Source organism: Archocentrus centrarchus, chromosome 9, assembly GCF_007364275.1.
Source record: "Archocentrus centrarchus isolate MPI-CPG fArcCen1 chromosome 9, fArcCen1, whole genome shotgun sequence".
Classification (NCBI taxonomy): Eukaryota; Metazoa; Chordata; class Actinopteri; order Cichliformes; family Cichlidae; genus Archocentrus; species Archocentrus centrarchus.
Window position 1 is genome coordinate 27,700,926 of NC_044354.1, and position 16,705 is coordinate 27,717,630.

General features: G+C 41.3%; 1 protein-coding gene across 1 annotated transcript in view; it reads right to left on the reverse strand.

The window, feature by feature from the left end:
* Positions 1 to 9,245: 9,245 nt before the first annotated feature.
* Positions 9,246 to 16,705, reverse strand: part of unc5db (unc-5 netrin receptor Db) — a 299,326-nt gene continuing 291,866 nt past the window's right edge. The window contains exon 17 of the mRNA XM_030737775.1: positions 9,246 to 16,150. Coding sequence (XP_030593635.1) covers positions 15,889 to 16,150 — 262 coding nt within the window. The 3' untranslated portion in view covers positions 9,246 to 15,888. The remainder of the gene's footprint in view (positions 16,151 to 16,705) is intronic.

Genomic DNA, 16,705 nt, shown 5'->3' on the forward strand with positions numbered 1-16,705 from the left:
TTTCAGTCTGTTGATTGTGATGCTCTGAGCTGGAGCTGAAATGGTCTCATAGTTTTAGGCAGTCGAGGCTTTTTCCAGGCTCAAAGATTGGGTGACTGATGGCTTCATGGGCTGCTGGGCACACTGAGAAATAGAGACCAGTCACTCTGCAAGTTTCCTGCGCACCGCAGCTCATCAACATCTTATTCCCTCACTTTGTAGTACAACACTACATTTCTGGTTTTACCTATTTTATTTACCCAATCATTCATAGTCGGCTGAATTTCTGAATTTCTGCTCCGTTTCACCCTGCACGCTGCTGCAAACTTGTGTTTTTTGATGATAAGGCCCGGGAGGTGGCTGGAATCTCCGAGCCACGTTTTCCAAGATAAGACATGAATTTTGCATTCAGACAGACCATACTGGTTTCTGCTCATTGGTTGGGCTGAGGTCGAGATCAATTCTAATGATATGGAGAAAAATATTTTTTTTCTTCTGTTACAGAGCCTCTGTGTATACTGAGAGGGAGGTTATGCTGTAAGGATTAAGGGGATCTTTCTGATACACAGTGCAAGAAGAGATAGTGAACTGGAGGCCTACATGAACTCACTTTTTCGTGGAGGAATTAGACAAAGCTAATCCTAAGACAAAGTAAAGCTGCACACTGGTGAATAAAGCAAAAATTAATGCAACTAGAAGCTCATGTTAAAACTGAAACTTTAGGTTTAAAAACAGACAAGAAATAGATTGAATAAAAGATGCAAACAAGGAATACGGGTAAAAATTGCTGAAGAATCAAACACTTTGATTTGTTTGTACTCTCTAACAGCTTAGGTGATGAGGTTTTTTTTTTTTTCTTCACAACTTTATTCCTCCATGGACTCTCCAGCAATACTGCTTTCCTTTTCAGGAACGCCATGCTGACAGCTGCACAGTTACATGCTGTCCAATACAACAACAGATCTATTGACATTGAGCAGATCTACCAGAGCAGGTCAGAGTTAAGGGTCTAACTCAGGGGCACCAAACTGGTGGAAAGATGGTGAAGCACTGGTCTTTCATCTTCCCCACAATGGAAGGGGGCAAAGGTGTTCTTATAGGTCTTAATGACCATGCTAGAAAGCAGGGTAAGATCCAGCTGTGTTGTGGTCTGAGTGTAAGAGCAACAGTGGGAAGCTGGCAAGATTCAGAGGGTCACAGGAGCTTTACAGGAGCACTGACAATTTAATGATTTCATTGTGACTGTAGAGTATCCAGACTGGGTCACATGTGAGTGGCAGGAGCCAAAGTTTGACCAAAGACAATACCTAAGAAAGGGAGGCATGACACTCAAAGAATCCTGAATTTAAATCAATGGTGGAATTCCACAAAAGTGAAAATAGTGTTAGAAGTATAATGTCCTGGGAAAAATGCTTTTAAAAACATTCTGGGCCAAAGTCAGGGATCAGCTCCGAGCCTGTTCTTTTGTGCAGTGGTGATGGACAGGCTGACAGATGAGGTCAGGCTGGGGTCTCAGTGGACAGATGTTTGCAGATGATGTTGTGAGCTGTAGCGAGAGCTGAGGGCAGGTAGAAGAGAACGTGGAGATGTGGAGGTATGCTCTGGAGAGAAGAGGAATGAAAGTCAGTAGAAGCAAGACAGAATATGTGTGTGAATGAGAGGGAGACATTTTTAACACTGAGGATGCAAAGAGTGGTGGACGAGTTTAAATATCTGGGGTCAACCATCCAGTGCAGAAGAGGGGTGAAGAGGAGAATGCACGCAGGGTGGAGTGGAAGGAGACAAGTGTCAGGGGTGATCTGTGACAGAAGGAGAGCAGCAAGAGTGAAAGGGAAGGTTTACAAGATGGTAGTGAGCCCTGGGATGATGTATGGTTTGGAGATGGTGGCACTGACAAAATAACAGGACGTGGAACAGTTGAAGACACTATGATTTTCACTAGGAGACACCAGGATGGACATGATTAGAAACAAGTATAACAGAGGGACAGCTAGGCCAAGCACTTTGGAGACAAAGTTGAGAGACGAGGCTGAGATGGTTTGGATGTGCAGAGAACAGATAGCTGGATGCTGAATATGGAGGAAAAGAGAAAGACAACGCAGAAGGTTCATGGATGTAGTGAAGGAGGACATGTAGACATGTGACAGAAGAGGATGCTAGGGATGGAGTGAGATGGAGGCAGATGATACACTTTGGTGACCCCTAAAGGGAGCAGCTGAAAGATGATGATGATTCTGGGGCAAAGCCACTAAACTTTTTAACTGTTTTTGTCAGATTTGACTGGTAATTCCATACATGGAATTTTATGTGCCGTGACCACTGAAAGTGAAGTGGATTTAGATTATACTTCAGAATAACTGCTCAAATAGGTACTTGATGGCAAGACTGGCTTCCAGGTGAACTTCAGTCAGAGCCAGGGGTGCATGTGACACAAGAGGACATCTCACTGAGTTTGTCCTATCATCCAGCCGTTACAGTGAGAGGGCTACTTGTGTCTTTGTTCTCGCACAGATCTAGGTCTCCATCTGGAACATTTTGGCAGCACCCTAGTTCTTGTCTATTGAAGGCATCACATGCAGGTGTGCAGCCTGACAGTGGTACGGTATTAATCTGGGGTAAGACACGTGTGCTATTTCAATCTGAACACCTTCAGGCATTCCTTTCCTGGAACATATTCATGGTGTTGCACTCCGTCATACTATTCACAGGAAATAGTTGTGCAATGAATACGTTAAAAAAAAAAAAAAGCATTTTCTGGGTGAAGTGGGAGTGAATATACCACACCATTCCCACTGTGTGGAAAGTGAAAGGCAAGAAAATTTCAGCTGCTGCTCAATCATCTGTTATGTAATTTTGAGGCTGTGTAAGTAAGAATAGTTTTTTCACATATGGATTATACCTGACTGCAGATATATTATAATAAGATGGGGGTTCCATTGCCCCTTTCTTGTCCATGGCTGCCTGGGACACCAGGCCCATTCATCTCCATGCTGAGCTTCAGAGTGGTTCTGTCTATTGACATAAATGACAATAAGTTAGCTGGCTACATTGCTAATGTTAGCAGTTAGAGCCTGATTGCACAATTCAGAGGGGGCCAATTGCCTTTCAGCCATGAGCAGGAGGAACAATCAATGCTCTCATGAATGTTTTGTTAGTCTTATTTGTTTTACTTAAAGACATTTTAGCTTTTTTTTTTTTTTTTAAGCCTGTCATGTCTGGCAGATCTTGCAAACAGAACTGTGACCTGAGAGCGTTGTTGTGCCAAACATATTTGCTATTTCAAAGTGAGCTCTATAGGTTCTCTATAGGCTTCTCTTGTTAGTGTGTGACCCTTTATTTTATTTGAATTATTTTTAGCATACTGTGTGATGAATTTTGCCAGAGCTGACAGGCTTAGGAAAAAGAAAAGAAGAAAAGAAAAAGGGAGAGAAAAAGAGAGAGTAAGAGAGAAGGGAAAGAAGAGAATAGAGAGAAAAAAAATAGGATGAATAAACCAAATAATTAGTCACTTGTTAAACATAAAAGATACTGACAATACTTGCAAAATTAAAAAATGTGTGGGGAAAACAAAAATTGCTTGATTACACAGACCAACCCTTTTGTATTATGATTACGTGAGTATTTGTGTTTGTGTCATGAAATGTACTCACCAATGAGGGCAGAACGCCGCAGCTCTGCCCATCAGAAGCTAGAGGCAGACAAAGAGAGCCCCAGGAAGCCCAGGCCGCCAGCAGCCCACCAAGACCTACGAAGATCCGCGGCCACTCATTCCAAAGACAGCCGCACACCCACCCCAGCAGACAGGGGAGGGAGGTCTCGGACGGAGCCCCCCCAGTCAAGGAGCAAGGGCACCAGAGAATCCGAGGCAACGAGAACCCAGCCCCCCCCAGCGGCCAGCCCCCCGCACAGGCCGGCAGCAGGGCCCCAGGGCCCCGGCACCCGAGGACCGCCCGAGCCCCCACAGAGCCCCCCCCCACGCCGAAGAGGCCAATGCAGCCCCGCGCCGCAGCCCCCAGGGGAGCAGGTCACCACCCACGCTAGAACATCCAGCCCCACCCAGGAACCCGGAGGTACCCACACCCCAGGGGGGCAGGGGGGAAGAGGCAACCAGCAAGGAGCGGCCAGGAGGCAAGGGACAGGCCCAGACCCAGGTCCAGCCAAACATACAACCCCACGCACACCCACAAGCACACCTATGTACACATTTATGCACAAATACATATACATGCACATACACACTCACTCATACATATATAAACATAGATACACCATACATATACATCCACTCCCCCACCCATACTCACGAAGACTATTCATTCATAGCTACCCACCCTCTGAAGATGGGGCGAGTGGAAACCACCAGGTTTCCACACAGATACGACCAGGAAGGGAAAAAAAAAAAAAAAAACCTGGAAGCAGAGAGCCAGCTGTCCACTGGCTCAATAGGCACCCCGATCTCCCACACCCCAGCCCAGGGCAAGGGGGGGGTGAACCCAGGGCCGTGGTGACAGCATCCCAGAGCACTGCAGCACCTGAGACTGGTGCCACCGCCCCCATCGCAGAGGGTAGCCCACTCACACTAGACGCCGATTCACTCGACAATAGACACAAACAAGCGACGGGACATACTGGCCTGAGTTGGAAATACGGTGCCCCGTCCCCACCAACCACACCACTGCCCCCCTTCCCCCCCACAATGCAGGCACCCCAGGGCCCCAAAAGCGCACACCGGACATCCAGACGCAGGCCAGGTCAACCCACCCCACCTGGTGGCGTGCCCGGAACAGCAGAGACAACCCCGAGCACCAGGGGGGACCCACCGGGAGCCGGCACGGCCCCAGGTCCCGGGCCCCAGACCCCAGCCCCCGAGCCACACAGGGAAGACCAGCCAACCGTCCGAGGGCTGGCACCCACCACCCCAAGCACCCCGGCCCACACCCCAAGACCGTAAGGCAGCACCATCCAAGCCCCCACCACCATAAACCAGAACAGGCACACAGACATCATCAGAAGGTCGCCCCAGGACTCCAGTCTCAGGAGGCTACCAGCTACACAGGCCCCCAGAGTCCTCAGTAATGGAGCTGATCAGTGGGAACCAAAGAGAGTCAAATTCCTCCAATTGATCTTTAGAAGAAGCAGACATTCTCTCTAAACTAAAATGATCTATTAATAAATTTCTGTATTGAGTAATAAATAGTTTATTTTTTGACTTCCAATTCATGAGGATAGTTTTCTTAGCGATGCACAAGGCTGTAAGAACAATGTGTGATATATTTGACTCCATGACTAATTCACTAACATCACCTAAGATGCATAGTCTGGGGGAAGTTGGGACACAACAGCTAAACCATGTGGATAGGTCTTCACATATCCTCTGCCAAAATCTCTGAACTGGTACACAAGACCACAGAGCATGTAGATAATTCTCCTCTGAATTGCTTGTACAGTGGGTGCATATGTTTGAGTGCGTAAGGCCCATTTGGAACATCCTTTGTCCAGTATAGTGTGTTCTATGTAGAATTTTATATTGTATAAGTTGTACTTGGGGTCTTTTAGTCATTTTAAAGATATTTAAACATATTTCTGTCCATAGATTTTGATCCAGGTTAACAGAAAGATCACGCTCCCATTTTGCAATTGGGAGGGAAACTGAATCATCAGTTTTTAGTAATAATTTATATAATTTTGACAACAATTTTGGGGTACAGAGGTTAAGAAATATTGTTTCCCATGTAGGCATTTCTAGATTCAATTGATTAAGGTTAAATCTTCCCTGTAAGATGGACTTAAGTTGTTCATATTCCAGAAATCTACCGTTGCCAATTCTATATTTTGATATAAGTTCTTGGAATGTAATAAGGTTTTCATCTTGGATAATATGTTCTAAATTATTTACACTCTTATCACGCCATAATGGAAAATTCAGCATTTTCTTTTTCTGACAAATATCTGGATTGTTCCAGATGGGTGTTAGTTTACAGGGGATAAGTGAAGACTTAGTTTATTAGTTGTTTTTATTATTATTATTATTATTATTATTATTAGTATTAGTTGTTGTAATGATGCATGCCACAGAAAATACAAAATCTTGTCTTTTTTGAAAGTTGATGGGAAATATAGAAACAATCCTGGAGGGTTGATCCTATTAGTTTTATGTATTTATGGGTGTTCCACCATATTTGACACTGTTTGCACAAACAGGTGTTTCGTCACACTTCACTTTATCAGACTAGTAGTGCAGCAATCTTTTGTCTATTACTCATACCCGTAGGCAAATGGATGAGGTTACTTCCTGAGCTTTATGAATGGAAAGGATCACACTTTAAACCCTAATCTGCTCTAACTTCCAGGGAGTGGAAGAAGTTATGAGTGCTCAAAAAATTGGAAGTCTAGCTAAATAATCTGTAGACATCAAAAGTGGAACTGCCCACACTATTCAGTATAATAGTTAGTGGATTACTTGGTTGTAACTGACTACTAGTGCCTCAGACTGTATTCATTTTTAGGAAACAGAACTTTTACATGTAACAGGCTTGTTTTAGAGGCAGACCTTTGATTTCTGATGCTTTCAGCCTAGTCAGTATAACTGGTCATATTCTAGTAGAGCTGCATTATGTTAATACAAACTCAATATTTCCTGAAAGTTTATCAGAATAAAAGCCCTTAATTTTCAGTGGTCAGAAACGGGGCTTTAAATTGTGAAACATTTGCAAGAATATATACACCAACAGCTCCGTGCGATTAAAAACTGACAAAGAAAAGTGGTTAAGAAGCAATTCATTAAATACCTCCATTGTGTTTGAACCTTATTAAACAGTCTGTGCGATGATTGGAAATATGCTCTTTAAACATAATGTACAGCAGTAACAGTGATACTTTAAATGCAACAACATGCTTAAAACAGGAATCATTATACTGTATAGTTAAATCTATTAAATTCAATTAAAAGAGTAGAAATGTGCATTATGTGTAATTGGCATGGACATTATATGAAAAGCAACAGGAGGTGATCCAGTCTTGCGCTATCTTCAGCCTCTCTTTGATGTTTTGACCTCCCCTTTTATTTTTGACTGCGTTCCTGCATGACCGCACACGTACAAGTAACATCAAGCTCATTCATCCCAGCAGTGTTCAAAGTGCATCCAGACTAACAGGACTTAACTGCCCACACTATCACTACGCAACCACGACTGCGCCTGTGCAGCCTAAGACACACCCTGGCATTGTACCTTCCCCCACATTACTCAATCAGCCACACAGATAATCGAGCTTTCTTCCGGATCTTAGGTATATGCTAGTGCTCAAAAGACAAAAATATCTGAATGTGATTCTGGATTTGTGAGTTTAGCAGCCCCACCCAGACCGCTCGTCACCTCTGCCTGCTGAATAAGCCTCAACAAGCAGTAAACACCATGGCCTCCGACTGAGTGCCAGAATTTCATGGGAAAAGCTGATGCCAGTAAAAATTATGACATTTTAATCCATCCAAAATTATGATTATACTTTTTATTAGTTTTCTGGGAAAAAGGTTTTACAGAACACATATTCACAGTGTCAAAGTGTCACGTTCAATACTTAAAAAGGTAACATAAAAATTTCTGTGCAACATATTAACATAGAACTGTTATAACTCTATTTCCCAGGGAAGAAGCCCAGTGTTAGTGGAATGAGGAAAGAAAGAAAAAATAATTTATGAAAAAAATAAAAAATAAATAAATAAATAATAAAAATAAAAATAAATAAATAAAATTTAAAAAAGTATGTAAATAAGTGAAATACACAAATTAAGAAGCAAACTTATTTAATACTGTTTGAGTTTATTTATTGTTGGAGAGTAGGCTGTCAGGAGGCTATGTCAAGCTTGATTTCTAAAAATGAAATCGGGTCTTCTAGATTTTGCGTAGTCTACCCAGCTTTGCCAACTGAAATTGAATTGCTCGGTCTTATGGTTGAGAGAGGCTGTTATTTTTTCCATTTTATACATGTTAAACGTTATATCCATCCAGTCATCTAGCGTTGGCTTATCCTGTGATAACCACTTTCTTGTGATGCTCTTTTTACTTGCTGTTAATAAGATGGTCATTCCATCCAAAATTATGATCCCCCACATATCTGTGTTCTGTGGGTGGATTCTTTTTCACTCAAGGTGTGAATGTAAAGCTCTAGGAAATATTTTTATGGGGAAAATGCTTTTTGGGCTTTTTTTCATTATATTGTAGTACCTTAAGTGAGTACTGGGAGAATTTGGCAGCAAGTCAAAGTGGTGGCACCAACTTTTTTTTTTTTATGACTATCACGCTTCACACCACTGATTGTTGAAAAGAAGTTGATGTAGTCAGTGAGTCTGCATCAATAGGAAACTACTGTAAACCTCCATTCTTTCTAAGGACCAGCAGGGGACAACTTCACTGATTCTAAAAGACTGTACAGTCATCTCACTTCTCACTTAATTTATTACCTAAAACACTTTTAATAAAACTCAATTATGCTCTCAATCATTTGCTGAAAGCCTTTTTTTTTAACACTGAATGATTTTCATTTCATTTACGGTCATTTTGAGAGTGCAACAGATGGAAAACACTTTGGCTACCTTAAGAACGTCATGCAGGCATTCACAGTGTCCTCAAGTTCTCAGATCCACCCCCTCAATCTTTTCCAGCTTCACACATCCAAATATGGTGTTGATACTGCATTTGTTGCAGAGGCCACACCTCACTGAGGGTAAACAGTATGTGTTACAGTCAGACATGTAAAATTGCTGGGGATAGAAAAAAAAAAAATCCTAATTCAGACAGAAAAAAGAAACTTTTTCCTGAATATACATGTGCAGCCAAACTGAACACTTCAGAGAACAAATCCCTGACATTTGTTCCCCCCCCGGCTCTTTCTGGACTGCTCACTTCAGCTTGTTTGCATATAAAATTTTGACAGGAGACAAAAAATAAATAAATAAATAAAGCAACGCCTGCAAGCATAACCCCTCCATTTTCATCCACAAGTTCTACATTCCCTCCCCCTAGAGAGGAAGGTATCATTGCTGCCCACCAACCCCGACTGTGTTGGGCTTGACTATTTCCTGAGGGGACAAATGAGATCAGAGCCTAAATACTATATTTACATAATGATTCATCTCATGTGCATAAGCTAATGGAAAATATGGAATCATGCAGCATGATGAAAAATACCTCGAGACAAGCTGATTTTTCAACTGTACATTTATTTCCAAAAAGGCTGCATATACATTTGCAAATTCTACTGTACAGAAAACATCCAAAATGTCCATAATTATAGATACAGTATACCGCAAAGCTGCCCTGGCATTACCAAACGTAGCTGTTCAGCACTAGAAAAGCTCTGCAGCCTATTCATTATTATAATCTTAAATACTTTTTCAACTTATACCTTTAATGTATGTCAGTATGATTACTTGTTCTTTTTTTGTTTTTTCATCCCCATCTGTACTTTACAAACATTCACCATTTACAGTAGTTAAACAAGGCACAAGAATAGTGATGTGAAGCCGAAGGCCATGCGTGAAGCAAGAAAGAGCATCGGACCGACCAACTCAGGTGACAGGAAGTCATGAATGCGACAGTGACGTTTTTATCTCATGAAACAAGATTAATCTCACACCAAAGCATTATACACAGTGAGAATATGTTTTCGTATGAGTGTGTATGTGAGCTCACTTGTCAAAGAACTGAATTTCAACATGTCGATGGGATACAGACACAGCTGATACACATCCAGGATGAAGGTGCATGTTGGGTTTGTTCGGGTGGACCACACAGACAGGATGCTCTCGATGCGACAGAAGCCACCGCTAAGCATTACAAAAGCACACGTTTCCTTTTCTGACACTCTTGCGGGAATGAAAAAGGAAAATCCGATTAGTCACAATTAAGGGGGGAACAAAAAAAAAACAAACAAGAAAAACCAAATCAAAGATTACCTTTCACATTCTTCACATACAAACTTAAATTACAGAATAAATGAAGAGAATTTGGTTATAAATGCATAGAAATGATGCAGGAAAACAAAAACAGAAGGATGAAACCATTCACATGTACAGTACCAGGTCAGAAACACCCAGTGGTGCATTCCAAGTCACCATATGAGTCCTGATGGACCACTGAGGAAAGGTTTATGTTCCCCTCGCTTTTTTGTAAAAATAATCAAGAAAATTGGAATCAAACTAAATATGTTAAAAGAAATCAAAAAAATTTTTTGGTTGGCACTATGTATTTTACAGCAGTGATGTTTTTAAGCTTGATTATGTACTGTGATCAAGAAGTATCAAATCCTGTACCATACAAATCATTCCCTCCTGCTATTTTGAGATTGCTGTGTGAAATTCTTGTTCTGTCAAACTGCAGCCAGCAATGAATGGAAGGTTGGCTAAAGTTTTTGATTTTCATGGGCTGAGTCCCCAATTTAATTTAATTTTTTTTTTAAATCTATTTTTCCTGATAGAAAGTGTCCTAGTGCAAACTCAGACAGAAAACATAAACATAGCTGTCAGGCCTGAAAAGTCATGCCAGCGGGGAAGTGCCTTAAACCTGCATTCTTTTTTAATGGCCAGTAGGTTACAAGAAGCCTTTAGATTGTATAGAAGTCTATGGGAACATGACCTTCAGCTCTCCTGATCTGTGACCTCAGAAAAACCTATGACTGTAATTTGTGCCAACAAAGATCAAAAGTATTTGATCTCTAATGTCTGCCTAGAATATGAAAATTCTTCATGGGATCATCCGTGACTTTGTCTTCTAGCTCTACTGCTCTTTGCTAGCTTACAGCAGGTCTGTTTATTGGGAATTGTGTAATGTAGGGAATATAGTGCCTACAGTTATCTGTACAATATGCCTGTTGTATAGATAAAATAATATTTGATGCATCAGGCCAATTTTGTGCTGGCTCAAACAGTGTGACAAAGAGCTGTTATTATGAAGATTTCTTTGTTTTCCTTGTACAAAAGGCTGCATAAATAACACCACCAACAACAAAAATATTGACATTAGCCAGATAATTATTTTACATATTAGTAGTGACCCAGTCATTCCCAATTTAAAAGGCAGTTTATCTGTAGCCAGCGTTTTAATATTGTGAGCAGGCTAACATCTATAAGCCCGTAAGTGATGCTCTTTTTTTCATCAAAATCTGTGAACATTTACTTTCTTTTTGGATGGAAACTCAGCAGTAACAGTCAAAAATCACCAACTCTGCTTCTTTGTCTTGACAGTGACTTAAAAATGTAAAGATTTGATCTATGACTGAACGCTAAACTCTCTGTAAAGTGCCACACTTTGCTTCAAATTAAACCTACACACCGTTACAGTACATTTAATGCCATTTGTGACATTAGTTCTCAAAGTGTTCTAAGATAATATTGCAGAGAAAAAAAGTTTTCCACAGATAAACCAAAAATTTCTAAAATATTCACCTACTCTGCTCCCTGTGCTAGTTTACAGTAAATGTTTCTTCTTCTGTGTGCAGCATGGAAGTGAACGCAAACAGGCATCAGCTGGCATTTCTGTTTGCTGATTCTTCTTTAAAATCAAATTTCTGTCAGAATTAGCTTTCCATTTGGTCAGTATCTTGCCCAAGGACACTTTGGCATGCAGTCTGGAGCAGCCAGGGATCAAACCACCAACATTCTGATTAATAGATGACATGCTCTACCTCCTGAGACACGGCCACCCAGAATCCTGAAACTACTGAAATGTACCCTCACAGTGTGCTCTGTTGACCTTTACATTATGCCAGCAAGCACATACAGTACCAGTCAAAAGTTTGGACACACTCGGTCTGTCCAAACTTTTGAGTGGTACTGTACATGTAGCCCCTTTTCTGATTTTAGTGATGCAATCGTGTTATAGAGTTATTCTAGTTTTCCATTTTCTTTTTTTTTTTTGGACATTTTGTTTTTAATACATTTTTTTATTCAGTTTTGTTTCAGTTAGTTTCCAGAGTGGTTTTACTCTTTTCAGTTTAGTTTTTATTAGTTTCATTGTTAGTTTTAGTCATTTTAATTATTACTGTATGTAATGGTACATGCAAAGTCAGTATAGGTAAAGGTTTGTACAGAGCTTTCTGAAAGCAGATGACTCACAGTCTTGTTGACATCCAAACTCTCCATAAGCTTTTCCATCAATGCCTCATCAGGCTGTGATACGCTTTTTATCAAACTAACAAGAACAAAAACTGAGGATATTTCCTCTATAATTTGATTTTAATTAAAATAATTTCAGTTAGTTTTAGTTTTCAAAAAGTACAGTTTTTTTTTTAAACACAAATTTTTTCTTTTTTTTTTTTTTTACCCTAGAACCCTAACATCGGGTGATTTTTCACCCACACAACTGCAACCACATGATTTTCATTGTGTTGTTGTTGTATGAGTTGCATTCAAAATTTATAAGGTCAAAAAAAAAAAAAGTCAAAGTCAGCTGGTCATTTTTCCCCTCTCAAGAAATGCAGTTCTTTGTTTGTCTCCCACAGCTGTCAGTGATGCAGGGAGACTGTGCCTTCACCGGACAAGGCTCACATGTCCCAGGGATGGATGGACTGACGAACATGCTCCCAGTTCCATTATAATTTGTTTTTTTATTTTTAGCAATTTTTTGTTAATGATTCTCTAAATTTTCCCTCATTTTAGAGCCTTTGTATAGGGTCCCGCCTTTCTTTGTTTTATGAGACGTTGTAAAGGGCAGATATACCTGATGCAACTGATAAAGTTACAGAACTGCACATTAGTGTTAACTTCTAGTTTTAGTTTTTAGTTTAGTTTTAGTTAACTATAATCTTGGTACCGGCCAACATAACAGGATGATGTTGTCAACAAAATACTGATACAAAACCAACATTCAAACTCAATATCTCCAGGGTCTACATGTCCCTGCCTCTGCTAAATTATTTTTTCTCCTGGTGGCAATAAAAATATATTACCCCCTCTGATTTTTAGTGCAGCACCTGCAAACAGTCTACAGCACAAACAACAATCAAATCACTGAACTGACTTTGACTTTCAGCACTCCTGATCCAGCGGGGGTGGAGATTGCACTGCGTACGGGATCCTTTCCTTTCCAACTTTTCATCAAGCCATGTAGCGCCACTGTTTCAGAGTGAAAGCTAATATTAACTAAATAAAAGAGAAATGAACCAAATTCAGAATGTCAGGAGTCACACAAAGAAAAAAAAAAGAAAAAACTTTAGACTTTGTGTCAGCCACTTAACTCATTGTTGCGTTTGAATTCCCTACAAAGGTGTGTCGTGCAGCTTCTTCTTCCAGCTTGTTAAACTGAAGCACGTCTGTGAAATCCTGCAGTTATGAAGGTGTTTCTGAACAAATTAAAGCACGGTTTGTTGAGTTTTACAGGATGGTGCAACTGCTGCGAGGGGCTTTTCCAGAGGACCAGCCACATTCCTGAGTGAAAAGATCGACCCTAATCTGATCTTCAATCGACTGAATCACCTGCGTCTCAAGGTGAAAATATGAGACTGAGAACATCGCACATATCCATGGTAACGCTGTAGTTGTATGTTTAAGTTCTGAACTTGTTTAGTTAAAGTTTATAATTATTCTATAAATGTTACCACGACAGTGGTAGGCTTCAGAGTATATAGGACCACCTTGCTACATGAATTATTTCATGTCAGGTGAACATTTTATTCTTCTATGGAGACTAAAATCTTTAAGTCCAGGGAAATAAACTTTTCTCCATGGTAATGGTTTAGTAACTGGTTTGTCAAAATAAAATATATTTCACCAGCTTTTCAGCAAAATTCAGTTAAAATTAGCTTGAGACCTGTAACAGTCTGCTCACAATCTAATGTTGACAAAATGTTTAAATTCAACACAGGTACCCGTTCTTTTGTTCATTCGCCTGCTCTCTGTGTTAGCTTAAAGTATGATGTTATGTCAGGCAAATCTTTGGGGGGAGATTATATCTCTCGGCTGGCCTGGGAACGCCTTGGGGTCCCTCCGGATGAGCTGGAGGAGGTGGCTGGAGAGAGGGAAGCCTGGGCTTCTCTGCTTAGGCTGCTGTCCCCACGACCGGGTCCCGGCCCCGGATAAGCGGAAGAGAGTGGATGGATGGATGGATGGATGGATGGAGATTCATGTTTATGTAAGTCTGGGTAATACATTGTGGCCTTAAAACCACTTTGAAAGAAGGGAACACCTGAAAGTTTTAGATTTGTGATTAACTGATTGGTATGGTTAAAATTCAGGTCTGTCTCGTCCCTCCTGCTGTCATTCAGTGATTCTAACCTTCCACTGTCACTAGCTGGCGCTCCTCTGTTTGAGTATAAATTAGTGAGGATCTCAGTGGAATTTTTCATTGCAAGAAGCATCGCAAAGGACATTCCATTCACCTGGGCAGAAATCTCAGTGGCACATTCTCATATTCTCAAAAAAATCTAACCTGAAAGTTCATGGCTAGAGACCGCCAGGAGTACGTGAGAAAAAATAATTTTGCATAATTTGGCCTTATTCACTCAGCATGTACCTCTCTGGCAAGGTGAAGGCTGTTATGAGACCCACTGTGATTTCAGTCACACAAATCTGTCTGCTGCAAGAACACCAGGTGTTGCTTTTGAATATATTTAATGTAAAAAGTGCTGCATTGAAACTTGAATTAGGAGTCTTAAACAATTAGAAAATGCTTCCTCCAAACACTGCTTAACAGCTCTGACACTTTCAACCTTAGTGTGTGCACACATGTAAAGGTGAAGGGTTCACTTTCCAGTCTACTTACCACCCTTATGTTACCTCAGTGGGACGTGTGATTGCATGTCTGACACTCACAGTGTCTGTATTCCTTCATTATTTATTGTAGTATAATATGTAAATGCAGAGAGATCCATGTGCACATGACCTCTGCAGCCATGAAATGTCAATGTGCGAGTTATGTCTGTGCGCGTTAAGGGTGACGAGCGAGTGGGTGGTAGGAGTCGGGGCAGTTGGGCGTGTGTCGGGGCCTGATATGAGGTCTATGTGATGGGTGTTAATGGTGGGAATTGGGTGATAAGAAGCAGCGATACCCTCCCTGCGGTGCCAGGAAATGATGTTTTATAGCTTCCTCCCTCTCTATCTGCTGCTGGAGGAAACTGTAATGAACTGTAATGCCACGGTTAGAAATCTCACTCTGCCACATTACACCACAACCAACTGTTTTTTTTTTTTTTTTTTTTGAATCATGTTGACCTTTAAAGTTAGACTGGGGATGATATATTTGTGACTATTTTTGCATAAATGATCATGTAAGTGCTCAGATTGAGGTTTTTGGATTTTTTTTTTCCCTCTTAACAGATGAAAACGGGTGATTTTGGAGATACCTGCCTTGAAAGTTCACTATCACAACATTTAAGCAATCAGGAGCTTCCCATTGAAAATATAATGCTGGAAATAAAACATAGTAGCTTTTAAGTCCTTCATTTGTTGAGACAGGGAGGGGAGGGGAGTGTCAGATCAAACACAGGTGACTAACATTACGCCACAGTTGTATCATCTTATTTGCATATACCAAGCTATATGCAAGTGTGTGTGGACGTCTGGGAGAGGAGCTCCCTTCTCCTCTAACACAGGTTTGGACAATAGCGGACACAGAGGGGAATAAGTCTACATCAACCTAAAACAACAGAAGTTAAAAACAAACAGAAAGGATTGAGTGGAAAGGCAGAGAAAGATTTATAGTCCAGCCTCAGACACGTTCTTAAAAGAGGGGGCAGATCCACAGCAGGTGCCGGCTCACCTCGACCTGTTGTGATTGGTTGGCATGTTGAACACTGGCACCGTCTACTCACTGACAACCTCATGACCCTCTACCACACCGCCGCAGTGTGTTGTCCATCACTGACTGTGCGCGTACACAGATATATACGTCAGTCTGCAGTTTTTAACCGCCTCCTCTCTCAGCCTGTGTATTCAGAAGCACAGTCCTCTGTCTTCTGACTGGTTAGTCGGCCTGTTCCATAGAGACTGCTCGCTTGTATGTGATTGGAGTCAGACTCTGCCTCATCCTGGTCCTTGGGGGAGCTTCTAGAGTGGATCTTGCCAATCTCCTCCAGGGCACTGGCTAGAGAGTCAAGGTCAGAAGTGTCCTGGTGACGAGCCTCCCACAGGCTTAGTATGACCGCAGACGGACTCCGCTGCTTTGCAAAATACCCCAGGTTTCTGTAGAGGAGCACATACAGGAAGATGAAAGTAATGTTTCTTTACAGATGTCATATGTGATGATCTTGCAAAAGTCATGACACCAAATTCAGTTTAAAGGCCAATTTAAAAGCCGGAATCTGTTAGTCCATCACTCAAGTCATTTCACCTCCCGGGTGTCATTCTCTTTTTCTGTTTTCACATACTAAAAGAGTCTTTACAGTCATTCCACAACCAGATAGCCAGAATCTATATATAAAACCATTTGCTCAGGGATTTGCCCCAATTGGTTGGTTGCTAGTAGACATTCCAGGCTCCAGTTGTCTAGGTAACCCTGTAAGATATCTACCACCCCATCACATGTCAATCAGCAGTATCCGTCCACTGGTAGTCACCTCAAAGCTGAGAAAAGTTTCACTCAGGAGTTACCTACTTGTCACCATCATGTCACTAACAATTATGTTGCCTGAGAGCGTTTCACTGACATTCCACGGTCTCTGTTAGTTCCATCACTGCTAGACTCCTCTTTGTGGACACACCTTAACTCTAAAATATGTGAAAAACGCTCACTGTGGG